Source organism: Chroicocephalus ridibundus, chromosome 17 (genome assembly GCF_963924245.1).
Source record: "Chroicocephalus ridibundus chromosome 17, bChrRid1.1, whole genome shotgun sequence".
Lineage (NCBI taxonomy): Eukaryota > Metazoa > Chordata > Aves > Charadriiformes > Laridae > Chroicocephalus > Chroicocephalus ridibundus.
Genome location: NC_086300.1, coordinates 2,822,287 through 2,848,700, shown reverse-complemented (window position 1 = coordinate 2,848,700; position 26,414 = coordinate 2,822,287). Strand labels below are relative to the sequence as shown.

General features: G+C 48.8%; 3 protein-coding genes across 10 annotated transcripts in view; 2 read left to right on the top strand and 1 right to left on the bottom strand.

Annotated features, from left to right (window-relative positions):
• The window catches only part of CDK12 (cyclin dependent kinase 12), a 28,397-nt gene extending 25,516 nt beyond the window's left edge, over positions 1-2,881 (bottom strand). For 2 of the 3 annotated variants that reach the window (XM_063354346.1, XM_063354347.1), the window contains exon 1: positions 1,235-2,881. In XM_063354346.1, the coding sequence (XP_063210416.1) occupies positions 1,235-2,286 (1,052 nt within the window). In that variant the 5' untranslated portion in view covers positions 2,287-2,881. The remainder of the gene's footprint in view (positions 1-1,234) is intronic. The other variant, XM_063354348.1, reaches the window with a different exon arrangement.
• Positions 2,882-3,078: 197 nt separating this feature from the next.
• On the top strand, positions 3,079-19,621 carry MED1 (mediator complex subunit 1). 3 transcript variants are annotated; one of them, XM_063354401.1, is made up of 17 exons: positions 3,079-3,274; positions 5,104-5,210; positions 6,043-6,121; positions 6,567-6,621; positions 6,747-6,879; positions 7,640-7,668; positions 8,047-8,118; positions 8,426-8,500; positions 9,074-9,147; positions 9,512-9,601; positions 10,345-10,456; positions 10,780-10,904; positions 11,115-11,233; positions 11,880-12,081; positions 12,277-12,372; positions 12,480-12,585; positions 13,422-19,621. In XM_063354401.1, exons 1-17 carry the CDS (start codon positions 3,247-3,249, stop codon positions 16,669-16,671), a joined length of 4,752 nt encoding a protein of 1,583 aa, XP_063210471.1. In that variant the 5' UTR covers positions 3,079-3,246; the 3' UTR covers positions 16,672-19,621. The 3 variants fall into 3 exon arrangements, with proteins under 3 accessions (XP_063210471.1, XP_063210473.1, XP_063210472.1); XM_063354403.1 differs by lacking the exons at positions 3,079-3,274; positions 5,104-5,210; positions 6,747-6,879 and having other exon boundaries at positions 6,057-6,121; positions 13,422-19,620; XM_063354402.1 differs by lacking the exons at positions 3,079-3,274; positions 5,104-5,210; positions 6,043-6,121; positions 6,567-6,621 and having other exon boundaries at positions 6,755-6,879; positions 7,569-7,668.
• Positions 19,622-20,133: 512 nt separating this feature from the next.
• The window catches only part of FBXL20 (F-box and leucine rich repeat protein 20), a 43,831-nt gene continuing 37,550 nt past the window's right edge, over positions 20,134-26,414 (top strand). Inside the window, exon 1 of one of the 4 annotated variants that reach the window (XM_063354763.1) lies at positions 20,134-20,150. Coding sequence is in view for 2 of the 4 variants with exons in the window: in XM_063354760.1 (XP_063210830.1) it covers positions 20,508-20,549 (42 nt within the window). In the remaining 2 variants the exon portion in view is untranslated. Of the gene's footprint in view, positions 20,151-20,174; positions 20,230-20,404; positions 20,550-21,431; positions 21,540-26,414 lie in introns of those variants that run through there. The other 3 variants (XM_063354761.1, XM_063354760.1, XM_063354762.1) reach the window with 3 other exon arrangements.

Here is a 26,414-nt window from a genome sequence, read left to right as displayed (position 1 = left end):
ATGAGTAAATTTTTACGTAACAGCTTCTGGGGTGCTAAAACCGATACACCTCTCTCTCAGCAAAGACAAAGGCACTATTTCAAGCCCACTATGGAAGACAGTATTCCTGAAGTTAAGAGCTCTAGTAACAAAGGCCAAATTCCAAAAGCCCTGAGTTCTTTGGGAACTGCTGATCACATAAACGTGCTCTGGAGGCAGCCTCTTCTCTCGCAGCTCCTGTTTGGACCAGAGGATGCAGTACAGCTAACAGAGTGCAGAGCATTTCTATAGCGATTACATTCCAGGTCACATCTTAATTGCCATGGAGCTACAACCAAAGCTCCACAGCACCCATGGTGACAACAGGAAACTCACTTAACACAAGCTCAAGCTAGGAAAAAAGAACCAACGTTAGACTATGTATGTATTCACACAAATAACAGGATAATTAACGAACATCTGAAATAAAACACACAGAACTACCTTCAAATAATAGTTCCCTTCTGTAGCAAGGTTACTGACTAAAGAAAAAATAAAAAAATTTAAAAAAAGAGAAAATTATAGTTAAGCCAAAATACAGCTGGTTCCTACTTGTCCTTCCAGAACGCCCCGATTTCAGAATGGAAGCAAGAAACTGTAGTACTGAGAAAAGAAAGTTTAGGCTAGAAAGATGGAGTTTACACGTGGTCATCTCTAATTCAAGGGAAGAGAAAAGACAAGTCAGTTCAGAAAGAGTAAAATACACTCAAAACAAGCCACCCTCCTGAAAAGCACAATCAAGTTCCCCTACGCAGTAAACACATAAAGGCTTCCAGAAAAAGGTGAAAACATTCTCTCTGGATGGACTTCTTGCCAGGGAAGCACAGTAGATGCCACATCAGGAGCTGAAGGGCTCCGTCTGCCTTCAGAGCACAACCCTCCCCAGGAGCCTGGGCCCTTCTGCAGGGGCCACCTCCAGAGGTGGGTGTAATTTAATCCCAGGAGCTCGTTCAGCTCTAGGCCTCTCTGCTGAGAGCCAACATGGACGCTGCGTCCTGCCAGCCAGGGAGGTGTTTTTGAAAGTGTGAACACCATTTCAAAGGGAGTTGCCACCAACCCAACCAAAGCAATTCCCCACAAATCACTCTGCAGCCCAATTAGGCAGCCGGTGACCCCCATCGAGATGAGGAAGGGGCTTAACCCCTCCTGTGCCCAGAGCCACCCCGACCCCCCGAGACACTTCCCCATTCCCCAGGGCAACGTAGAGAGCACACACCTGGCGATGGGGCTTCGGCTCACAGACCGTTTCGTGGCAAAAGGGCTGCTCGAGCGCCGTCGGCTGTAAGGGCTGGGTGACCTCCCACTGTAGGACCCGCTGCCTCTCTCGTAGCTGGAGGAACGCCTCCTGTTATAGGGGCTTATCGACCTCTGCCGCCGGCTGTAAGGGCTAGGAGAGCGAGTGTTCGACTGGTAAGCCACGGGCTCCTTGTAGGGTGGGCTGATGGACTGCCGGCGCGAGGAGCCGCCGGGGCTCTTCCTGTAGGGATCATAGTTACTGGATGTGTGGGAGCGGGGAGGGCTGAGATCATACTCCTGGATGTAGGAGGCTCCTGAGGGGCTGTCATCCAATTTAGGGCTGTCAGACCATTTTCTGTGAGGACTTCTGGATTTCCGCTTCGGACTGTCAATTGTTTTGTAACTTTTTGGAGCATCCCTTTTCCGATGGCTTTTACTGCGCTCTTTGTGGCTAGACTTGAGCTCCCGATCCTTCCTGGACTTCTCCTTGTGCGCTTTGGCTGACCGGGACTCCTTGTTGCTACTCTTTGAGGACAGTGACTTTGGGTGCTCCTCGCTTTCAAGGAGTCTCTTGGAGGATCCCGATATTCTCTCCTTGGTGGACCCGGACCTGCTGGATGCTTCCAGGCTCTTTTCTAACTTCCTCTCTTTTTCTGCCTGTTTGCTCTTCATCAGCTCACGAATGCGCTTGTGCTGGTGGTGCCGGTGTTTCTGTATCCTCTCACTCCTGTCTGCTTTCCTTTCCTCGTTCTCCCTCCTGTCCAGCTTGAGGGCCACATCATCCGAGAAGGTATCCGAATCCGAACTGATATCATCATACTCCACCAGCGGCTTGATCATCGCGCCCAAGGGTGCCGCCGTCTCCTGGGCTGCCAGCGGTGACTCCTTGGAGTGCCTGGACTTATGCCTCTTGTGCCTGGAGGCCAGCCGGTGCCTCTCCTTGCTGTTCGAGCTCCCACTGCCAGGCGTGTGCTGCGAGGACCCCCCGCCGCCCCCATCCTTCTTGCCCCCATGTCTCTCCGGATTTGGCATTCCTCCTCCACTGTGCTCGAGAGAGGGGAGGGGGGGGGGAATCCTCCAAAACCCCCAAAACTTCAAACTTCCTCAGCGCCCGCTCCTGCCACCATCCACCCCGGCCTCGGCCCTCCCTGCCGCCAGACACCCCCTCCTACATGGGGAGCGGGGCGGGGAGCGCGGCCCCGCCAGGCCCCGGAGGAGGCGGAAGGGGGTGTGAGGGGGGCAGGAACCGGCAGCGGGAAAGGCACCGGCCTCACCGCCTCATCCGAGGGGCCCAGGCCCGAAGGGGCAGCGCCGCGGTAGGGGAAGGGGGGGCACCCCGGGAAGGCGAGGCCTGGGCCCGCGATCCCTCCTCACCCCCTCAGCACCGGGGGCGCCCGGGCCCCGCGGGCCGCCGCGCGGCTTCCTCAGCCCGAAGGCCCACAGGGGAACCGTCGCCGCCTGTGTCTCCTTCCTTCCTTCCCCCCCACCCCAGCCCTGCCCGGTTCGGCCCGGCCCGCCGCTCTACCCGCTCACTTCCCAAAGCGAAACGGCTCCGCGTCCAAGGGGGGCACCCGCCAACTCTCGCGAGACCCGGAGCCACCTCTCGCGAGAAGAGGAGAGGAGGAGCAGCAGCACCGCCGCCACCCTCACCGGCCGCTGGCCGATCCCGCGAGACTTCGCGGAGGAAACGGGAAGGGGTGAAGGGAGCGCCCTCCTCTTCTCGCGAGAAGTGGCGGCGGGTGAAATCTTATTGGACGCCGCACGCCCCGCCCACCCCTCCCCGCGCGCGCGGCTCTCCCGCCCTCTCGCGAGAGTCTGGTGGCTCTCGCGAGAGGGCGGGAGCGCCGCGCGGCCGGGGAGGAATGGCGGCCGCCGCCGCCGTGTGAGGCCGGTGCGGAGCGGCCCGGCCGCGGCTCTGTCCTCCCCCTCCGCTCCCGGCCTGACGCGAGGCCGCGGCCCGAAGCGGGCCGCCCTCCTTCCCCCGGCCGCGGCATGAAGTCGGTGCCGGGCGGCGCCGAGGGTGAGTGCCGCCGGAGGGGCGCGGCTGTACCCGTGAGGAGCCGGGGAGCGCCCGGCCTCTCTGAGGCATAGGGTCGGGCTGGGGCTGAGGTATTTTCCCCGCCGGGAGGGCGAGGATCCCGCCCCTGCTGGGCTTCTTCCAGCGCCGGGACTCGCTTCCCCCGGCCGGGCCTCTGGGTCTTGGTGCTGGCTGCGGGGTGGTTCCATTTTTGGAGGAAATAAAGGCGAATATCCTCATGAGGCGCTAACTTTGATGAGATCTGGCAGAATTCTCCCTGACCCTGGGCTTCACGGGGTCTTATCGATGTCCATAAATACCTGGGGGGAGGGTGTAAAGCAGAGGGAGCCCGGCTCCTTTGAGGGGTGAAGCAGAGGCCATGGGCACAAGTGGAAAGGCAGGAGGCTCCACTGGAGCATGAGGAAACACTTTGTCACTGTGAGAGTGCCCAAGCAGGAGCACAGGGTGCCCAGAGAGGTGCTGGAGACTCCATCCTCGGAGAGCTTCAAGCACCAGGACACGGCCCTGCACAACCTGCTGTAGGTGGCCCAGCTTGGGCAGGGGCCTGGACCAGGAGACCTCCACAGGTCCCTGACAGCCTCAGCCCTTCTGTGATTGCCATAGCTGAGGAGTATAAAGTGTCTGAAAACATGTAGCAAGCATTTATTTATTTCTTACGCTTGGATTTCACGGGGTCAGCATTAGGTCTGTGATCAGTACATGCATCAATAACGAAAACAAACCCTTGGAATTTTGCAGGCGAGGGCTTCCAGGGGTGCATGCGGTGGCGGTTAAAATGTCATAGACATGTGTTTGCCGTGGACCTTCTGCTGCCAGTGACAGGGTTTGTTTTGGCAGTGGTGTCTGCTGGGGTTTTTTGACAACTACAAATCTAGAAAGAGCTGTCTCTTAGCAAAAAAAAAAAAAAGACAAAATTATAGTACTCTTGAAACCTGCGTTCTTTTTGCGCATGCGTCTGACTAGAGAGTAGGGAAAAAATGAACCATTTAATATTGTAACTTTTTTAGCTGAACTGTCCAACACTAGTTTTTTGCTTGGTCACTGATCCTGTATCCCTCCTGTTCTCTCATCAAACAGATATTATTCATAACAGTGGAACTTTCTAAAATATACAGAAATGAGCTTGCAGAACCACAGGTAGTAGGTGGGAGTGTGTGGGATATGAGAGGTGTTTCGTAAAGGCTGAGTAGGGTCCGTGAGAGCCCTGGCTCTCAGGCAGCACCAAGACACCAGCCCTCGGGTTTCAAGCTAAGCGTGAGGTAGGAGCGTGTCTGGTCAGAGAATTTGTCACAACTGACAATCAGACCAATTTGGTTGAGGTTTTTGGTGATGGAAGGGCCTGTGAAGATCTTTGCTGTACAAGAAGTTGGAGAGTTGAAGGGGGAATCGGGAAAGGAAGCTTAACATGGCTTCTTTAACGCAATGTTTTCTACACTCTTCGTTTCCTGTGCCAGGGAGGCTTCATCTTTTGACTGTTCCATAGTATCTTCAAACAGTGCCCTGATATATTCCTGTCATGCCGGAACTTAAGCTGATGGGGCCACATCATTCAGAGTCTGTGCAGAATAAGAGCTGGGCTTTTCCCAACAGGCCCGTAGGCATTTTATGGTCCTTTAGGTTTTGATAGCTTGTGATATTAACATTTACTTAACCTTGAGGTCTAGGTCGCAGGAATAAATCATCACTAAGTTTTTTGAAGCCATGTTTAGCCTAAAGGTGGAAAGTATTTTCATTATAACTGCCAAGCTTTTTTATTTGTAAAACTTTTAAGTATTGTCTCATTCTTTTTTCTGAATATCCCTGTCTTACAGAAACGGAGAAGCTGAATAAGATGAGTGCCCTCTTAGAAAGACTTCATGCAAAGTACAACCAAAACAGACCTTGGACAGAAACCATGAAGTTAGTCCGTCAAGTTATGGTGAGAATTGTTGGGATTTCAGCAGCAGGGATTCTGAAGTTTCTTTAGTAATAATTTTGTTGTCGGTTTGTTAGATCTCTTCAAAGTCCTTTACGTTTTGTTCAAGCCTTGGCTTCCTCCTGGGCCAGTGCGGTTGAGGCAGTTCTTACACCCTGCAGCATGCAGGAGGGGAGCGATGTCCGTACCCTTTCTGCCTGGCGTGGCTTTGCCTTCCCTAATTACAGCCTCCCCCTCTATAGCCTAATTGCCATGGGGCAGCTGGCAACTCAGCGGCAGGAAAAGGGTCAAACGTGTGGTTTCAGCTGGTGCTGAGAAGCCCAAACCATTCTGCCGCTTGCTGTTTCAGGATGTTGTGTTTCGTAACGCAGTTTGCTCGCCATTCAGTGATATTCAAAACTCCGTGTTGGCTTAGTCAAACAGGGGTTTGAAATACTGGTCTCTGGGTGAGGGGAGGGAGGAGTAGAAGGCAGCGGAGAGCTACATCAAAGGTTCCTGCATATATTGTGGTGTTAAAAGTTGGCCTGTCTCATTATTTCTCTGTTGTCTCTCATATAATTCTTAGTTTATACTTACTAAAAAGTTGCTACAGTCTGTTCTTCCAGATGAGCAAGTTGCTTAAAAGAAAATAAATCAATTCCAGGCCAGCCTTTGTTACCTACTTCCAAAATGGATACTGTTCTTCTACAGGAACCTAATGAGGATGTAATTTTGGGATGAAATCTAATCTGCTTTTAATTACCTAAATAAACCTCCCTTGACTGAACAAAAGTTGCAATAATTCCCTCTTACTGAGTGATACACAAAAAGGGCGTTTTTCTTCTTTCTGACTAAGGAAAAGCGAGTTGTGATGAATTCTGGGGGGCACCAACATCTGGTGAGCTGTTTGGAGACTTTGCAGAAGGCATTAAAAGGTTGGTACATTCTGTGCATGCACTTTGCGAACTGCTTAACAGTGATGTGCTATGGAAATACTCCAAATCTTAAAAGCAAGCAAGGTTGTTGCTAGCACATTTCACTGTGTTCCTAGTGCATGTGTGCTCACGTTTGCATATGCTTGTCTCAGTGCCAGTCAGTACCACTCAAGATTGCCTCTCTTACTTTTGTTGTAAATGCCTATACCTGAATTCCACTTGCAGAAGAAAATCCCTTCCCTCTTTGCAGTTCTGAGAACGTTTGGTTTTCCCTATGCAAATTGTTCTGCCTGGATTTTGAGTACAAATAATATAAATTATGGTGAAGGTGTGAGCAGACGTGGGAGGGAGTAACTAGTTGAGATGGCTTTTAATGCTGATGTCTTATTCCCGGGGAAATGTTGAATCACTTCACTAAGCCGAGCTTTTTGCTCTCTCCATCTAGTGTCTTCTCTGCCTGCCATGACAGATCGCTTGGAGTCTATAGCTAGACAGAATGGGTGGGTCTTCTCCTTTATTTTATGCCAAAGGCTTTTGTTTATCTGTACACATCATAATCTCACTGCTGGTTCGATTGGTTTTTGTGTGCATCTCATAGCAATTTTTGTTTTGTTTTGTATGTAAGCCTTGGATCTCACCTTAGTGCAAATGGCACTGAATGTTACATCACTTCAGACATGTTCTATGTGGAAGTCCAGTTAGATCCTACAGGGCTGCTGTGTGATGTCAAGGTGGCTCACCATGGAGAGAACCCTGTGGTATGTATTGCTGACAAAGATGAGAGTAATAATGCCTTTGTGTTTTTGGAACTGCCATTTTGGCTCCCCTTTGTTTGAGCAGAGGAGATGGATTGCATTTAACGTTCTGCTAGACCTAGCATTGCACCTTTGCTGCTTGTTCTAGTGGAAAGTAAAAGCCTCTGTGGAGTACTCTGTTCTTGGGGGTTCATCTGATCGATGTAGTGTAGGTGTGTAAGGACCATTTTACTGGTGGTCTCTCTCTTTCTCTGAGTGGTTTTGTAACTGGCAAAATTATTTGAGGAAGTTACCGCTGCCTTTCTGAGAATTTTATTTCTGGAAGAAGGATAGGGAAATTAATCTTATGAAACTTAGATCTGTGAATGAAAAATACTAAAATGTGGAATGCTGAAAGAAAATGGGTTTACTTCCCTTCAGCTCATGTATGAGATCTAGAACTTGCTGTTTACGTTGGCCTAGCCACTCTCCTGAACATCTCTCTATAAGATCATAGGTTTTCAACCTAAGGCTTTGCAATTTTAAAAGTTTATTTCAAATGAGTCATTTAAGAGGAAAGAGTATTGCTTGAATGTGTCCCAGAGGGGGTTGACAAGCAGAACTTGAACGGTAGCAGTGTGTAGTTGTGAACATTGTGTTGCTTCTCATGAAAAGCTGATGCTCAGAAATGTTACTGTCCTGATATTTTACAGTTGCTGTGCTGCACAAAGACTGAAATTGCTGCATTCGACATTGATATCGTTGTATGTTCTTTCCTTTTCAGAGCTGTCCAGAATTGGTGCAACATCTGAGGTGAGCAGCAAGGGTTGTTTGTTGCATTTTCTGACAAGCTTCTCTTTGCAGTATTGATCTGATGCTATTTTATGTCTGGAAATGCAAAATATTTCATACCAGTTCCATCTCCACAAAGTCCTTTGCTTCTCTGGGGGATATTCTGGCTTTGGTTCAGATACTTTGATTCTGACTGCTGTGCATCATATCTGGGAAGCCACAGCACAACATTCATCAGAATCATTAAACTGGATCACTTAAAGAACATCTTTTGTAGCTTTCATGTAGCAAAAATCTTTCCTTAAGTAATTTAGTGGCTGTATTTATAGAACTTCTGAAAACAAAAACTTATCTGTTATGAAGCTGAATACGTTAACTTTTTCTCCCTCCTCTTTTCAGAGAGAAAAATTTTGATGAATTTTCTAAGCATCTAAGGGGGCTTGTGAACCTGTATAAGTTGCCAGGAGACAAGTAAGTCTAGAATATATTTATTTACATCCGCATATATAAAATTAAACGCATCCACAAGCCTTTAGTTCTGTACTTAAATTTGCATTATGTGTGAGCCTACTGACTTCATCACCATGGCTTGCATGTGCTCACAGTGGGTCGGAGGGATTTAATGTGAAACGGGAAGGTAGAATGAAAAGTTGTAATTTGTAAATGCTCAATCTGATGGCAAGTACTGCTGCTTGTCAGCCAGCAGTTCTGAGTTGGATTTCATTTCACAGTTCCTTTCAATTGCTCTTATATTGCTTGTTTTTTCTTTTCCCCCCAGCAAACTTAAAACTAAAATGTACTTAGCTCTGCAGTCCTTAGAGCTGGATCTCTCAAAAATGGCAGGGATGTATTGGTAAGGACACGTATACGGTTTGTTGTTTGTTGTTGGTTGTTTTTTTCTTAATAACGCTGCATCATGTTGGCTGATTCTGGTCATGCCAAGTACTGTGTACCCAGGAAGCGTCACATCAGTGCCTTTACAGGCTGACATTATTGCTAAGAAGAACAATGCTGAGGCTATAGAAGGCCCGTGGTAGCAGGGGAATTATATTTTTATATATATTTTAATGCTCAGAGCTTTCTGAGCAATTCCTTTTTAACTGCTGAATTCATTTGAAAGAAAGTCTGAAAGGCAAAAAAACAATTTTGTAACTAGATGGATTAGTGGTAGTGTGTTTTGCCGTAAGAAATTGAGAAACATTTGACCATCTTTTACTGCTGTAGATTCAGTGGATAAGCCATCCATGCTGTAGAGTAAAGTAGCTTTTGTTTTGCCTATAACAGTGTGAAGTTTATGATCGCGCTACCTCTGTGTGACCGAGAAGTGTGTGTATTGAGCTAAAATCTTAGACTGCCATCAGCACATGAATTTTGGCTTCAGGTATGGCTCTGGCTTGTTACAGACCTGTGATTGCCTCTCTTGCAGGCAAGCCACCAACGCAAATCCCCTCGACAAGATTCTTCATGGCAGTGTTGGCTATCTTACCCCCAGGAGTGGAGGTATCTTTGATTAACACTTGAAAAATAAAAGAATAAAAATTGCGTTGTTCAGGGACCCCTTTGTGCATGTTAGTCTCACATTAACTGATGGCAGTAATGGAAAACAGTAATCAAACTAAAAGAGGGACAAGGTGGTTGAGTGTTTGTAAGTCCCAGCATTTCGTTACAAAGCCACACAGGGTAATTTTAGCAGATGGCCACGTCTGCGTCTTTAACAGCAGAGAACAACTCTTTCAAGATGCACTAGCAGCGCTGCACAGGGTGTGCTGTGTTGCGGTGCAAATATTGTGTGGTTACAGGGGTTAATAATGATCGGGCTAATTTGTATCGTCAGGATGCTTGTTCAAAAGCTTCTCTCCCACAGGTCTCCTGATGAATCTCAAGTATTATGTCTCGCCTTATGATTTGTTTGAAGACGGCACTGGAGCCCCCGTTATTTTGCACGAGAACAATGGTAGGTCGGCTTTAGAAGCAAGTGTGGAGTACTACTGCCTGAAGGAGAGAAGGAAGCAGAATTCCATCAGGCTAGCTCCCCTCTGCTGGCACCCTGTAGTACGGGAAAACCATAGGTTGACTTACAGAGGACGCGGGTTTAATAAGCCCATGTGCAAATGCTGGCTCAGTTGACCATCTTCTCCAGCCTCGTGGCTATTTTGGAGTTTGAACTGGACTGCTACCAAGCGTGACGGGGTGATGGTGTGCAGACAGAGCCTTTTTCCTCAGGCTGAATTTCATCGTTAACATGGGATTTATTTTAATGTGGAAATACTTGTGTCTCTGCCATCTTACTGGAAGATTATTTTTTATGCATGTGCATGGACATCTGTCTCTCGCTAAAATGACAAAACCAAGCGCCAATTAAAATCGAGGCTGGTCGCAGGAAAGGAGAGGGTGAAATAGTCCAAAATCATTATTTGTTTTGCTTTGTAAAGAGCAGACTACAAACTTGCAAATATATTTGGAATGTACTTTAAGAATTACGCAATTGGTCTACCTTGCAAGAGAAAACTAGAGTATTCGGTAGCTTAACTGGTTTGGCTGTAGTCCATCTAGTGATAAAGGTGAACACTGAAAACTGCCTTGTGGAGGAAGTAAGGTATTTCCGCCATAGTGATATTTAATTTGTAAAGCTTGCATTGATTTGGGTTTTTTTTCATCAGCTTATGTTGGGTTTTTTTTTCTTGCTTCCTCTTGCAGTTCCTCGGTCTTTGGGTATGAATGTGTCGGTAACCGTTGAGGGAACCATGACGATGTACAAACTTCCAATTGCACCACTGATCATGGGCTCTCACCCAGTTGACAGCAAAGGGTAAGCAAAGGACGCGTCTGCCAGGCCTTTCTCAGCAGCCGGGTTTAGATGCAAATTCAGCATTGGGTCCTCTGTTGAAGTGAGGGTGGGGAGATGACTGCATGATGTCATAGCATTATATAAAGCACTTAAGCGCTGTCTTTAAGCCAAGAAATATCTATTTCAGGCACGTGACGTGCTTTTGAGGCGTGTCTTAATTTTGAAGAAGGTATAACAATCTGTTTGTATTTGAGCAAACAGTAAACTGAGTGTCTGGCGCTCATAGCAGAAGCCAGAGTCGTGCCCTGCCTCTGATAAGATCTTGTATTAACCCAATATTTCAGAACTCCGTCCTTCTCGTCGATCACCAGTGCCAACAGTGTGGACTTACCAGCTTGTTTCTTCCTGAAATTCCCACGTCCCATTCCAGTGTCTCGAGCTTTCATTCAGAAACTCCAGGGCTGCACAGGTGGGTTGCAGATCTGTCAGACACTCCCTAGGTTTTTATTAATGAACTGCTGCTAATTTTTAAAGTGTGCCAGAAAAGTTGCTCAAGGTTTTGTGCTATTTTCAGTAAAACTTGGATAAGTTGCTTTTACTAGATGGTAACGCCTTCTGTGGCTCTCCGTCTCTTTCTGGCTCCCCGGTGCCATCATTCTGTGCCATCTTTTGCCCTCAGGTATTCCATTGTTCGACACGCCACCAACATTTGTGCCCTTGTATGAGTTGATCACACAGTTTGAGTTATCCAAAGAGGCTGATCCTCTGCCTTTAAACCACAATATGCGCTTCTATGCAGTAAGTATGTTGTTACAACCAGGGCGTTAACACTCATAGATGAGCAGTTTGGGGTTTTTCATCTGTTTCAGGTGTCTTTCAAGTAGGATAAAGGAAATTGGTACAGCATTTATTCATAGGCAAAAACTATGCTACCCAAGCGTTAGAGTTCAGGTACAGATATGACCACAGTAATTAGGAAAATTAGGGAATGAAAAATCCATTGCTGTTGAAGTACAGCTGCAGGAATGACAGCAGAGGTATGGGACTGAGCCTTCCCAGGTTCTGTCCCTTCCTCTTGTTCGGTCTGTAATGTGTGGCTGAACAAATCGCATCGCTTTGGGAGAAATCCTAGTTCTCAAATTTGTCGATGACAGATCTCCTGTTAACTTCAGAGGATTTCTCTTTTTCCTCAGAAGGGAAGCCATACCCTATTGAAACAGTTTTGGTAGGGACAGAGAACGCTGTTTGGCAGTACTACTTCTGAGGAGCCCAAATCATGTTTTGCTTGTTCGGATTGGAAGAAAAGTGTCTTCATTGTTTGTCATTTTCAGCCAGAAAGGTGGCTTGGTGTCAGCTGGATTTGGGGCCTGCTCTTTCCTTCCTAGATGTGTGTTATTGCCTCGTACCCAGCAGCAGTTGGAGTAAAGCAGAAATTGTTTGTCAGGCTCTTCCAGGACAGCAGCACTGTTACTTTCTGAACAAAGATGCACCTCTCCCAGATGGAAGAAGCCTTCAAGGAACTCTGATTAGTAAAATCGCCTTCCAGCACCCTGGGCGGGTTCCTCTCATCCTCAATTTGATCAGACATCAGGTGGCGTACAACACACTGATTGGCAGCTGTGTCAAGCGAACAGTTTTAAAAGAAGGTGGGTACCGCATCAAGTGGAATATAATGTGTGGATAGTAAGAAACCCTGGGTGATTTTCCCACGTGTAGGAATAAGAAATGAGGCCTGTGCTGCTTTTATTTTTCCCTTTTTTTTTTTCTCTATGTGGGAATTGAGCTGGTGCCTCTGGTTCATCCCTTGTGTTCCTTAATTGAACAGTTCCCATGTCTTTCAGATTCTCCTGGGATCCTGCAGTTTGAAGTTTGTCCTCTCTCTGACTCCTGCTTTAGTGTATCCTTTCAGCATCCTGTGAACGACTCCCTGGTGTGTGGTAAGTGGATTCGGTAAAAGCATGAGTGTGTTGATGGGAAGGAAGGCAGGGTTTTTTTCCACTGTAACCAGGATTTTGATTTCTTCCAAACACCTTCTCTCTTTTAGTGGTAATGGATGTGCAAGACTCCACTCACGTGAACTGTAAGCTGTACAAAGGGCTGTCCGATGCTCTTATCTGTACGGATGATTTCATTGCCAAAGTTGTTCAAAGGTAAGCTGGATTTTTCTGTGCCACCATACACTCCAAATCGTGTAGATGAACTCTGTGTCTGTCTCATATTGATCCTAGCGGTTTTGGAACCGTTCTGTCTGTGGGTGAGTTTTGGTAGTGGTTGTTTGGAAGAGAGGAAACCTTGGAGTCCTATTGAAAATTCCATTCCAGACACTGAACCATAGCTACTTATTTTTGGGCATGTGTCCAAGACGCCTACCTATTTATGCCTTCTCCTGTAGTTGGTTCCTTTCTAAGTCTTGTAAAATATGGAAGAGCTCCCCTGCAGTTTCTCATTTACAGAGGCCTTTTATTAAGGTTCTTCCACCCCAGCCACCATTCAGAACACAGCAGAACATTAACAGTGCATGACACAGACCTCTTCAGTGAGAATAACTATTTTTTTTCTTTCAAAACATTATAGGCTTGTCGTCCTTGAGTAGAATGTGGCATTGTCATTGCGTTTAACGGGGTTGCAGGAAATTAGGTTTGCCAAGCTTAGACAAAGGTGTTTTCTGGCAGAATCAGAGTAACTACAGTGTGCTTCAACTACAAGATCATGATCTGTGAGCTATTAGTTATTAGTTAATTGATTAATTCTCCCTTTGTGATTGCAGGGCAATGCATAAAGGCACAGTTGTCTCATGGCTAGATAAGCATGATGGGATAAGTGTAAATACGAGCAGAACAGCGGGGCCTTTACAGTGCCTGGACCCATTGCTGTCTTGTTCCCAAGAGTCTCACTGCTTGTCGGATGAAGTTGTTAAAACGTCTTCAGTGACCGTTGCTGTAGGGCAGCAAAATGGACGCTCACCCCTTTGTCTTGTGTCTTGCAGATGTATGTCCATTCCCGTCACCATGAGAGCAATTCGTAGAAAAGCAGAAACCATTCAAGCAGACACACCAGCCTTGTCCCTCATTGCAGAGACAGTAGAAGACATGGTGAAGAAAAATCTTCCCCCAGCCAGCAGCCCAGGGTATGGCATGACCACAGGCAGCAACCCAATGAGTGGTACCACTACCCCCACAAACACTTTTCCTGGGGGGCCCATCACTACTTTGTTTAACATGAGCATAAGCATGAAAGAGAGGCATGACTCGGTGGGCCATGGGGAGGACTTCAGCAAAGTATCTCAGAACCCTATTCTCACTAGTTTGTTGCAGATCACAGGGAATGTGGGGTCTACCATTGGCTCAAGTCCAACCCCTCCCCATCACACACCACCACCAGTATCCTCACCAGCAAGCAACACCAAGAACCACCCCATGCTCATGAACCTTCTTAAAGAGAATCCCCCTCAGGATTTCTCCACTCTGTACGGGAGCAGCCCTCTCGAAAGGCAGAACTCTTCCTCTGGCTCCCCCAGAATGGAAATGGGCCCTGGGGGGAATAAGCAAAAGAAAAAAAAATCCCGCATGCCGGCCGACAAGCCCAAACATCAGACTGAGGATGATTTCCAGAGGGAGCTCTTTTCAATGGATGTTGACTCCCAGAATCCCATTTTTGATGTCAACATGACTGCAGATACCCTGGACACCCCTCATATTACTCCAGCACCCAGCCAGTGCAGCACTCCTCCTACTACATACCCACAGCCTATACCTCACTCGCAGCCCAGTATTCAGAGAATGGTTCGACTTTCTAGTTCGGACAGCATTGGGGCCGATGTTACTGATATCCTCTCGGATATAGCAGAGGAGGCTTCCAAGCTACCCACCACTAATGAGGACTGTCCACCCATTGGTACTCCAGTAAGAGACTCTTCTAGTTCAGGACATTCACAAAGTGCCCTCTTTGACCCAGATGTTTTTCAGACGAACAGTAGTGAGAACCCGTACACAGATCCAGCAGACCTGATAGCAGACGCTGCTGTGAGCCCCAACAGCGATTCTTCAAACCATTTTTTTCCCGATGGAGTAGATTTCAATCCTGACTTGCTGAACAGTCAGAGTCAAAGTGGCTTTGGGGAGGAGTACTTTGATGAGAGCAGTCAGAGTGGAGACACTGATGATTTCAAGGGCTATGCGTCCCAGGCTCTGTCTACTTTGGGGGTGCAAGTCTTGGGGGCTGATGGGGGGGAAAATAAATTTAAGGGGAGCAATCAGTCTGATACGGTAGATTTTAGTATTATTGCAGCTGCAAGCAAAGCACTGGGGTCCTCTGACCTCATGGAGCATCACAGTGGAGGTCAGAGCCCTTTACTGAATACAGGGGATTTGGGAAAAGAAAAGTCTCAGAAACGGGTAAAGGAAGGCAATGGCTCTGGCAGTAACATGGCAGGTCCCGGGATAGACGGGAAGCCAGGGAAGCGCAGCCGGACGCCGTCCAGTGATGGTAAAAGTAAAGAGAAACTTCCAAAGCGGAAAAAGCAGGAGACGGATGGGAAATCGCCATCTCACAGTTCATCAAACAGGCCTTTCACGCCACCAGCAAGCACAGGTGGCTCCAAATCTCCGGGGAGTTCGGGCAGATCTCAGACTCCTCCCGGTGTAGCTACTCCTCCTATTCCAAAAATAACCATCCAGATCCCAAAAGGAACAGTGACTGTTGGCAAACCGTCTTCACACGGCCAGTATACAAGTAGTGGCTCTGTCACCTCCTCCAGCAGCAAAAGCCATCATAGCCATTCTTCCTCCTCCTCCTCTTCTTCCTCCTCTTCAACCTCAGGCAAAATTAAAAGCAGCAAATCAGAAGGGTCTTCTGGCTCAAAGATGAGCAGCAGCCTCTACTCAAGCCAAGGCGGCTCAAGTTCAGGTCAGTCCAAAAGCTCTGCTCAGTCGGTGGGAAAGCCTGGATCCTCCCCCATCACCAAACACGGCCTCAGCAGCGGTTCCGGAGGTACCAAGATGAAACCTCAAGGAAAACCGTCATCACTTATGAACCCTTCCATGAGTAAACCAAACATCTCTCCGTCTCATTCTAGACCCTCAGGGGGTGCTGACAAGCTTGCTTCTCCCATGAAACCTGTCCCAGGTACTCCCCCATCGTCTAAAGCAAAGTCACCAATCAGTTCAGGTTCCGGAGGCTCCCATATGTCTGGGACTGGATCAAGCTCAAGTATGAAATCATCTTCAGGAATGGGATCCTCTGGGTCTATGTCGCAGAAACCGCCACCTTCATCAAATTCTTCAACGGCATCTTCATCTTCCTTTTCATCCAGCGGGTCTTCCATGTCTTCATCTCAAAACCAGCATGGAAGTTCCAAAGGCAAGTCTCCGAGCAGAAACAAGAAGCCATCTTTGACTGCAGTCATAGACAAACTTAAACATGGGGTTGTCACTAGCGGGCCTGGTGGAGATGACCCAATGGATGGACAAATGGGGCCAAGTTCCAATTCCTCAAGCCATACAATGTCCTCCAAACACAATATGTCTGGAGGTGAGTTCCAGGGCAAACGTGAGAAGAGTGACAAAGAGAAATCTAAAGTCTCTGTTTCTGGAGGATCTGTTGACTCTTCCAAGAAGACTTCAGATTCCAAAAACGTTGGAAGCACTGGAGTGGCCAAAATTATCATCAGCAAACATGATGGTGGTTCCCCTAGCATCAAAGCCAAAGTAACTTTGCAGAAACCCGGGGAAGGAGGCGGGGATAGTCTAAGGCCTCAGATGGCTTCTTCCAAAAGCTATGGGTCCCCTCTAATCAGTGGATCTACTCCAAAACACGAACGCTGCTCTCCCAGCCACAGTAAGTCACCAGCATACACTCCCCAAAACATAGACAGTGAGAGTGAGTCGGGCTCTTCCATAGCAGAGAAATCCTACCAGAACAGCCCCAGCTCCGACGATGGCATCAGGCCTCTGCCGGAATATAGCTCAGAAAAACACAAGAAGCACAAAAAAGAGAAGAAAAAAGTGAAAGACAAAGACCGGGACAGAGATCGGGATCGAGATAAAGACAGAGACAAGAAGAAATCTCATGGCATGAAGCCGGAGAGCTGGTCAAAGTCCCCGATTTCGGCTGACCAGTCTCTCTCCATGGCCAGCAGTGCCATCCTCTCGGCTGAGCGACCGTCCCGGGCTAGTCCCGAGTTTCTCATCGGGGAGGAAGATGATGATCTCATGGATGTTGCTCTGATTGGCAATTAATTTTCTTAGTATCTTTAAAAGATGAGCTGTACGCAGGACCTGCAGGTTCTAGAGATTGGAAGGAAGGAACCGTTCGGTGCAAACCTGCCATGCTCAATTTTTACGGGGTGTGTTTGAAGAGAAAAAAAAAAAAAAAAAAAGTATTTCCAAGGATCTCCAAAGTCTGAACAGAAAGTGCAAGTGCCAGCAGCTCGTTCGGCAAGCCAGGTTCCCGATGGTGGCCTTCATCCCACCGCCGCTTACACTCATTCTTCATTTATAAGTATTAATAGCCCCGTCAGAGTTAATGGGGCTAAGGCTAAGTGTGTGTGTAAGTGTGGGGGCAGCCCCCAAACTGGTGCAAACGGAAACAGGCAATTCTGGGAGAGTCCGAGCTCCTCTGCCCCTCTTCCCATTCAGAATAAGTTGCTTTTGGGGTTTTTTTTAGGAAGTTTTAAACTAATTATTTTAGGGCATGTGTTAGGGTTGGGTTTTATTCTTTTTTAAAGGGTGGTTGGAAGAAAACAAAAAAAAAAGTTTTTTAATTTATTTTCGTGGCATTTCTTCGTTCAATGCCTGATTCAGCGCGGTGCTGAGGAACTTCCTCTGATAGGAGCTGCTCTGCGGAATCGGGCACTGGATCCTGATGGATATCAGCATTTTATTCCAGGTCCCGGTGATGAAGGATTGCTCTCTTATGTTTGACTTCCCTTTCGTTTTAGCTATTTATTTATGTCCGTAGCTGAATGCCTTCTGCTGCTTGTTTTCACGCAGTCTCCGTTTTAATTGTGTGATGCAGAGCCCAAAGGGACTTGGGAAGGTGGGTAGAGCCTGTGGATTTGGGCGGCTCTGCCCACGGGCAGCCCCTGTAGCTTTGGTGGAGTTGGGGGAATTCTGGCCTGCGTTGGAGAAATCGGAATTGAAATGGGACTCACCGTCTTCACCTGAGCGTTGCTTCCTTGCGAGCCCGGCGAACAGAGCTTCCCCGGAGTGCCCTGATGCTGCGTTTGTGAAGCGATGGACTATCAGCCACACGCGTTCCCGTCCTGCCAACACTTCAGAGCCGTGCTTCGTTTATCCACCACGGATACTTCCATTGGCAGAACAGCCGGTGCGCATTCCTCGTTAAAAAAATGGGCCTTGCCTTTGCAATCTGAGCCCTTTGGGGTTTCATTTGGGTTTTTGCCTTTTTTTTTTTCTGTTAACTTGCAGCGTGGTTCTCGGCCGGTAACTCTGGTAATGCAGACAAGCGTTGCCTTCTCTCTGGCAGCGTGAGCCAGCCGCGTCCTGGCCCTAGCCCTGGCACTGCTGGAAACGCGGCCCCGGACCGGTTCCTCTGGGTGAGCGCTGCAGCAGAAGCGGCGATTCCCTCTAAAAGATGGATTTTCCCCTTTTGGCTAGAGTTAAGAGCATGACCCAGGCATCCTCTACTTGTGGCCCTCCTTATCTTGTGGTCCCTGAAAGGAAAAGAGACTCAGGAGAGCGTTTTATTTTTAAAAGCAGTTAAATCTGGTTCACTGAAGAGGAATGTGGGAAATCAAGAGTTCTGCAAACACATCTGCTTTTGAATCACGTACTGAGTGGAATCCTGCTCCCGTTGGATATTGCTATTGATTCCTGGAGGCTGGGATTTCCTCCGTGGGAATGAGATTGTACTTCGCGTTTGGGGATGCAGTCTGAGAAGATGTCAAAGGATTTTAAGTTTTCTTTTAAACCACAGAGGTTTGCGTACGGTTTGACGCCAGGCAAGCTGCTCCTTTTCGGGCTCATCCAAAGCCAGAGCAAGGCCGATGTCTTTTCAGTAGGGTGGCAACTATTCAGGTAATTGTAGGGAATTCTCACCTCTTCCTCCTGCCTTCGGCTTAATTCCGGGAGAACGCGGGAGCCTGAATTTCTCCAAAGCCCCTTCCCGGCTCTGGAGAACTCTCCCTTCTCCTGTTTTCCACCATCCATCCCTTGCTCCTTGTGGTCTGCACCCCGTAGCTTCCCCCTCCCCAGCGCTCCCACCTTCATGTGCAGAGATGATGGGAAAATGGTCGATAAAGTCTAAACCGGGGGCAAATGACGTTATCTCACGCAGCGTCGGACTCGTGTGACTGCGGGGCGTCTCTGAAGAGGACGTAAGAAACACAAGACCAGATAATGTCATCTTGAGACCTTGCTGCAGCGGCCGCACCGGGAGAATGGTGCCTGCTCACACTCCGGCAGATTCTCACCTCTCTTCGTGCTGCCCCTCTCATTTATTTTAAGTATTTTTGTCTTAAAAAAAAAAAAAGCCCTTTGATCCCATCCGGGTTGCACGAAGGCATGAGCAGCCTTCGAAAAGCAGCGCTCTTGGAGCGGGATTGGGGCTGGGGATGTCACGGTCCGGTTTGCTGGACGTGGCACGAATCGGAGTCGTGTTTTACCGGCACGAAACGCAGTAAAAGTTGGAAGGAAAATCCCATTCAGCTCCGGAATGAACACAAAACTGCATTTTAAAGGCAAGAGTTTCCTTCTCCGCTCGCCCCAGACCTAAGTTCGATATCCTGGATTTCCCACGCGGTGGGCAGGCATCGCCGCGCCGGCAGAGACGGGGAATGGCTCTTCCCCCCGACCACAGCCACACCAGTGTAAAGCTTTTTTCGCCCCGTTTTGGTGCGCTGTCCCCTTTTCCCTGTCGTGTGACAGAAATCATGAGAGAGCGAGCGCGGAGCGCGACTGTCGCGGTGAGGAGAGCCGAGGTACGCGACCCGCACAGGCCTGCCGATGCTCGGGTCTCTCTGACAAAGTGTTTTATTTTTTAAACCTATTTTTTGCTTATTCTCGACGCGGATTTGACATCTTTCAGTATTGGAAAGATAAAAAAGGTGTATAAACGAGATAAAAGCCGGACCTTTTAATCTCTGGTGGGGACGTGTACATGGAGATTAAAAGAAGCTGGTTCATTCCTTGGGGGGGGGGGGGTGTGATGTAAATAAATAGCCGGCTGAAATGTGCTTTTTTTTTGTACAGCTCCCACTTTTTTGGCCGCAGAGTGGATTTTCGGCTTTTTGGGGGGGGGGGGGGGGGGAGGGAGGGGGGGAGATATCGCAATGATTTATTTACATGCAAATAAATCTCTTTGGTACAAAGAGGGCTCGGGTTTCTTAAGGGGGGGCGGGGGGGGGGGGGACGGAATCTCCCGCCACGCTTGATTTTCCCGCGGGAATGACATCACTGTGACGCCGCGCTAGGCCGGGCTGCGATTGGCTGAGCTCCGCAGCTCCCGGAAGGGAGCAGCGGGGCGGGGGACAGTTTCCCCCCCAACCCCCGGGGGGTGGGTGTGTGTGTGTCGTCCCCCCCCCCCCCCGGGACCCCCGGTCCCCACGGACGTGGGGACCGGGGGTCCCGGGGGGGGGGGGGGACAAGGGGCTGTCGCCCCCCCGGATATCAGGGGGAGGGTCCTCACGGCCCCCGGATGTCACGGGCGGGGGGGTGGGGGTGTCCCGCAGCCCCCGGTGTGGCGAGGAGGTTGGGAGGTGGGTGGGGGGGGTAAAGCCCCTTTCAGCCCCCTCCGGTGGCACCGGGAGGAGGGCGATGGGGGCGGTGTCCTGCGGGGTAGGTACCGGGGGTAGAGGAGGGGGGGAACCCGGGGCTCGGGGCGGGGGGGGGTGGTGGTGGTGTGGTGTGGGAATGGCGGGGACGCGCGCGCAGCGCCGCGCCCGGCGCTGGCCAATGAGCGTGCGCGTTGCTGGCAGGTGCGGAGTGTTTTTGTTTTGGGTTGAAGTTGAGGCCGGAGGAGACGCGGCGGCGGCGGGCGGAGGCCGCGGAGCCCCGGCACCCCCTGCCTTCCTCCCTCCTTCCCTCCTCCTTTTCCTCCTCCTGCCGGCCCCGCCATGCGGAGGGAGATGAACGGGGTCACTAAGAGCCGCTTTGAGGTGAGGCCCCGCGGGGAGGCCGCCCGGCCCGGCTGAGGAGACGCGGCTTGGGGGGGGGGGGGCCCACACCAGGCCGCGCTGCGTGTGTGTGTCCCTCCCCTCACCCCTCACGGTGTTAAGGTGTGGGGCGAGGGGCCCCCCCGACCCGTAACAACCCGTCATGGGGGAGGGGGGAGGTGTATGAATGGGGCTGGGGGGGTTCACCCCCGGCCTGGTGTGGGGCGAGCCCCGCCGTGGGTGTCGGAGGGGGGGTGCGAAGGGCCGGGGTCGGGGCTTTGACCCGCCGTGTGGGAGGGCTTGGTGTGAAACGCGCCCCCCCGCTCCGCCCGGTTTGGGGGTGTGCGCGATCCCCCCTCGGATATAACCCCCCTGGGAGGTTGCAGGGGGGGGACACGACGATGGGTTTTGCCAACGCGTTGTGACAGGTTTGAGGACGGAGCAGGGAATGGAGCTTGGAAAAACAGAGTCCGGGAGGGCTGGGGGGGCTCGGGGAGGGGAAGGTGGCCCCGACGCCGGGTTTTTTTGGGGCGGGGGCAGTAACCGGGAAAAATTTGATTCCGGGGAGGTGGGGGCTGGAGAGGACGGAAGGAGCAGAGGGTAAACAATAAAATCTATTCAAAGACCGTGGCACAAAGCAGGCTCCGGGGCCAGGGCTGCCTCCAGCTCCGCATTGTTGTCACAGCTGTGTCCCCGGGGGGGAGGCGGCGGAGACCGGCAGCGGGGTTCGCTGCTCATCGCTGCGAGAGCCCGGTGGGGAGGATGAAAATACCTGTGCCTTCCTTCCCCGCCTGGCCCGTGGTGTGTACGAGGACAACATGGGAGGAAAAGAGCCCGGAACGGTAAAGATGCGGCTGTGTCCCCCCAGCTCCATAGAGAGGGGATGAGAAGGCTCTGAAGGGAAAATACTGGTTAATGGTAAACTGAAGAGTGTCTGGTTCTGTAGAGAACAACGTTGAATTCCCCAGGAAACTGCCCCCGGAGTTGAGAAAGGTGCAGAAAATAATGGTTTTGTAATATTGCACGGGAAATTATTTTCTTCCTCTATCGAATCCATATCAGCCACTGTAAATAAGGAGCATGCCTGTTTAGGAAGGTTTCAGGTTAAATAGTGTTCTAATATGCATGTTTCTGTGGCATCTACATGATATAAACATTGAACTAAAGCTGGGAACTCAGAAAGAGAAGGCTGCATGCGTAACATGTTTTATCCGGGCTTATTGTTTTTACTGTTCTAGTCTGTTCTTGGCTGCACAGATATTTTTTTTTTATTTTTTTTCTGACAGCTTTTTTTTTTTATTACTGCAGAGTGGCTGGTTACAGAGCAGAGTAAAGAATAAAAACACGTTGGTAGCAGTCTTCTGTGGGGAAATGTCTTCTCGTATGGCAACAAACTTTTTTTCTAGCTTAGCTTTTGTCTTGAAATACTGGAGTTCATTCCAGTGTTGGGAGAGCTTTTCATCAGCGTTGTACTAAAACAAGATTAACCCAGTTCATTGTGGAAGAAGAGTGGGGAAAAGCTTTGTTTTGTTTGCTTTGGGTAGGATTTTTTTTTTCTGGAATTCTTCCTATAGTAAAAAATGAACAAGTGGGAAATAAGCAAAATGCTCAGAGTGTTTGGGGTCTAAATTATGGGGGTTTTACTCTATATTTGTCCAGGAAGAGTCGGTGTATTATAGAAAGGCTTACTTTGAGCTACAAGAAGTGCATTTAGGCATTATGCCATTTCTTGGATATGTTTTGGTTGGTAAATCGAGGGCATGGTTTTATTAGCCCTAGCATTGGTTATCTGTGACCCACTCACCTATATATCCTGGGCGAGTTTAGAACTCTTTTGCTTTAAATACATGGTTTTCTAGTGAAGTTGATGTGGTCTGAAAAGCTTCTAAAATGTTAGTGTATTCACACTTATAAAAAGATTTATTTTTCAGAGGGGAGGTATGGGTAGAAATTCAGCCATGCCTTCTAGAAAACAGTTTGTAGTGTTTCTGCTTTAAAAGTAAAAGTCCTATTCACTGTCGAGAACGTGCCTTTTAGTGGAATAGTTCATATTTAATGTGACATAAGGACAATTATGCAAAAATGTGTTGAGACTGGGAGCTGCTGTTCGAAGTTGTTGAATATTGTAAGATCACGGAAGACAGCACAGGGTTGAACGCTCAGTGATTAGTCCTCCTCCTCCATAGCCCTGTGCCTTACCTCCGGATTAGACACGGAGGTGACTGCCGGGGTAGTTTCCCCGTCTGAGGAGTGGTAAGTAGGGCCTTTGAGTGTCTGGAGTCTTATCTTGGGGTAAAAATAGCTCGATGCAGAGTTGTGACTAATGTATATTGTGTCTGTTTCAGACTTTAAATAACGAGTGAATTATTGAGGGGGAGTTTGGTTTGGGTTTTCAGACTTGGTTTATTGTCTTTTGCTAAGCTGCGTAAACAGATTCCTGAACTATTGTTGTTGGGCAATTTTAAAATCCAATCTAGATTGGATTTAATAGTCATTTCTTCTTACTTTAGTAATAAAATATGGTAATGGAATATGGGCTAAGCTTCTTAAATGTGACTTGCATGTGGGTTTCTGGTATGTACGTGTAGCCAGCCATCCGTTCCAGGAAGAATGGAACTCTTAAATGAAAGAATGAACTCTGGCATGCCCAGCCGAACGAGCATATTCTAAATAAGTCCCTTTACAGGAGGTGTGGCCACCACAGAGAAAATAACCACTTACTGTAGCAAAGCAGACGAAAAGGGAAAACATTACCCAGATTGACTCCTAATTTTCTGTGGTGTTGGTTTAATATGGAACATGCCCTGACAGTTCACAATCCTGGCTCATATTTGGGGTTTCTGTGCTTCCTGTCGTACGTGATGCCTGATGAACTACAGCTAAATAATAGTGAAGAGGAGGGGATGTCACTGATGCTTTTGACCGAGGGTACCCTACCCTTTGAGAGCTTGTTTGCCTTCCAGAGGCGCAGGTTCTCATCACTTCTTCAGTTTGTTTCATCCGCGCCCTTCTGGCCTGGGATGGCATCTGGAGACCGAGTGTTTTGGGCTCGTGTTCACCAACTTTCACTGCGCTCACTAACTCGTCATCGAAAAATAAGCAGCGTCTTCCAGGGCAGAGCACTCTTCTGAGCTTGCTGGTTTCCAGAGTGGAGTGGATGTGGTCAGGCGGCAGCGCTCGGAGATGGTTAGCGCTTCCTTAGATCCGTGCACAGAGCTGAGAGAGACCATCTGGCACAAAACTACCTGCCTGCGATCGGGAGCAGTTTTATATAAACGGTGGCTTCTTTGCTATTAGACCAACCGTGGGACAAATTGCAGAGATTGTCAGCATGAACAGACTCCTGGCTTTTAATCTTTCCCCGTGCAGGGATCTCATGCTCTGCAAAGTCTTGTGTTCCATCGAGCCACGTTGTCGGGCTTAAATAATTATAGTTGCTTTTTTTTCCCAGACTGTGAGCAATACATGTAGTCTCCTCTACATCCTTAAACAAAAACAACAGCACAAAAAAAAAAAAAGCACCATCCTTTCCAGCTTCCTCAGGGAGTCTTCAAAACCTCCAATTAGCAGGAGTTGATTCTGGCTGTAAAGGGTTTCTTTATGGGGCAGTTTGTCCTATTAAAAGAAATAAAATGCACACACCAGGGATGTATCTGAGGAACGAGCATCTGTGTGAGCCTTGCGAGCACCTTCAGCAGGACAAACGCGTCGATCCATTGCGTTTCACAGCATTTCTCTCCTGAGGATTCGGGATCTTCGGTGTGAGGGCATTCTAACTCTTCTGAGCTGTGCTGGTGGACCCCGTAGGTCCTAGATTTTGCTGCAGTTTTGATCTGCTGTGAAGTGAGGTAAGCTGAAAGCAAAATGAGAAATTTAAAATGCTCCAAAATTGAGTTGCCTTCTAATAATTAATCCTGTCTGCGTTGAGAAAGCTGAATTGAATAATCCCAATTACCCTAATCCCATTTTTGAATCTGCTGGGTTCCTGGCTTTTAAATGCCGTTTCTGTGTTTCAGGGTTGCTTGACTTTGCACTTTAGAGCTGATCCTTTTGGGGTTGTCTTCTCTGCCCTTCTGCTTAGGGCTTTGTTATTTCAAGCAATGGAGGTTGTGTCAACAGAGGGACACAAACAAAGCGGGCAGGGAGTATCGATAACTCTTTGCATCCCATGGTGTGTCTCTCTGCTGTTTTCTAGCAGAAACTTGCAGAAACTTGCAAAAACTGAGGTTAAACTAACCACAGCGTTTCATTTTATATGGCAAGAGAAACTGTTGCTGACGTAAGGCAGTGAAGACGTGAGGTAGTGCAGATGAATCCAAACAGTTCGGTTTTGGCAGGTATCTAACAGTGTGGTGCGTAAGTCACGAGAAATGCCGTCAAAATAAAAAATAATTTGGGTGGTGTCAAAGCTGATGGCTTTTACATACTCTCGTTCACTCCCATCACCCCCATTTATTGTTTTGATTTGGGTGTTATCTCATGCCACGCTTATGTGTAATACTTTTTAAGCCAGCTCTTCTTTTTTTGGCAGATGAATAATAAAATGTTACTTTATTGTGTACAAAGTGGTTGCTTAAACGTTAAGACAGTAAAGGATGTAAACCCTAACTTGTGTTTCACACCCCCGCTCTGCTCCATACCAGTAGAGGAAAGAGGAATTCAGCGAGATTTGGAAGCAAAAGTCGAATTGGTTGCGCAAAAGATACTTGACCCAGGCACTGCAAGGAGACCAGGGAGGTTTAACCGGGAAAACGGCTCTTTGTTGGAGGAGGGGGCAGTGGGGGGAAATCTTTGTTGCTCTGAATTTCTCCTTTGCAGTCTACGTGCCATATTTCGCCGTACAGGCAAGTTACCAAAGCCAAAGGCGGCATAGTATAGGGGACTCGCTGATTAAAAAACTGGGTATTTCAGAAACCACTTCTGATTGCTTTTCATTTCTTTTTGTTAAATTGGCGCTGGGGAGCTCTCCCAGCTCCTTCACCTTTTAGTCTTTGGACTAGGCAGCCACAAGCACATCCCTGCCGTAATTAGGTAGAGCAGCAGCTTTACAAGTGTTGGATTATGTGCGTGCTTTGACCTTAGCCCGTGTCACCTGAGAGACCAAGCTTGTGTCACGAATTTTTATTATTTTTTTTTCCCAAATGGCATTATCATCCTCTGCAAGGAGCTGTGCTTTTAAGTTGGGCAACAGTGGAAATGCTGGCCCTGGCGAGCAGTAATTTCAGCAGGAAATATAAGCAGAAATGCCAGAAAACCTGTATTTCCTCCCCCGTCCCTTGCTGACACTGGTGTGGCACAGGATGCTGGGCAGCACCCGCGCAGGACTCGTCACTGCTTTGGCCTGAGCTGTGTGACAAGCAGCGCACGGTGTCTGGGCTGTTTGTGTGCGGTGGTGGTGAGGGCTTTTCTTGCAGGTTACCTGGGTGAATGCCCTCCTTGGTGCCAAAACGGGGTTCCCCGAGGCGGTTTCACTGGGAGCTGCCAGTCGGAGGAGCCACTGCGGGGTCCGTGTGTGCTCCCAGGGAGAGGTGCCCGACTGCCTGGGCTGCGTCCGTCTCGCATCGCGGCTTGCGTAACAGGAAAGGGAGTGAGAGAGCCTGTACGCACAGGTATGTCTCGTTTTATTTTAGATACCATTATTAATTGGGGCCTGGGATAGATCAGGTAATTATTGTTTTCACTGTTGGCTTCCCTTGCGGTGTGTTCCATTTGACTCATTCCATTGTGAAAGCCGACCCGAGGAATGTTTTAGCCTCACTGATCTGGTGTGACACACCACACCGTGTCAGCGGTGCGGAGGGGCCCAGGCCTTTGTGTGGCTGGTGGTGGTATGTGCCAGGCTGATCCATCGGTTTTGCTTTCGGATCA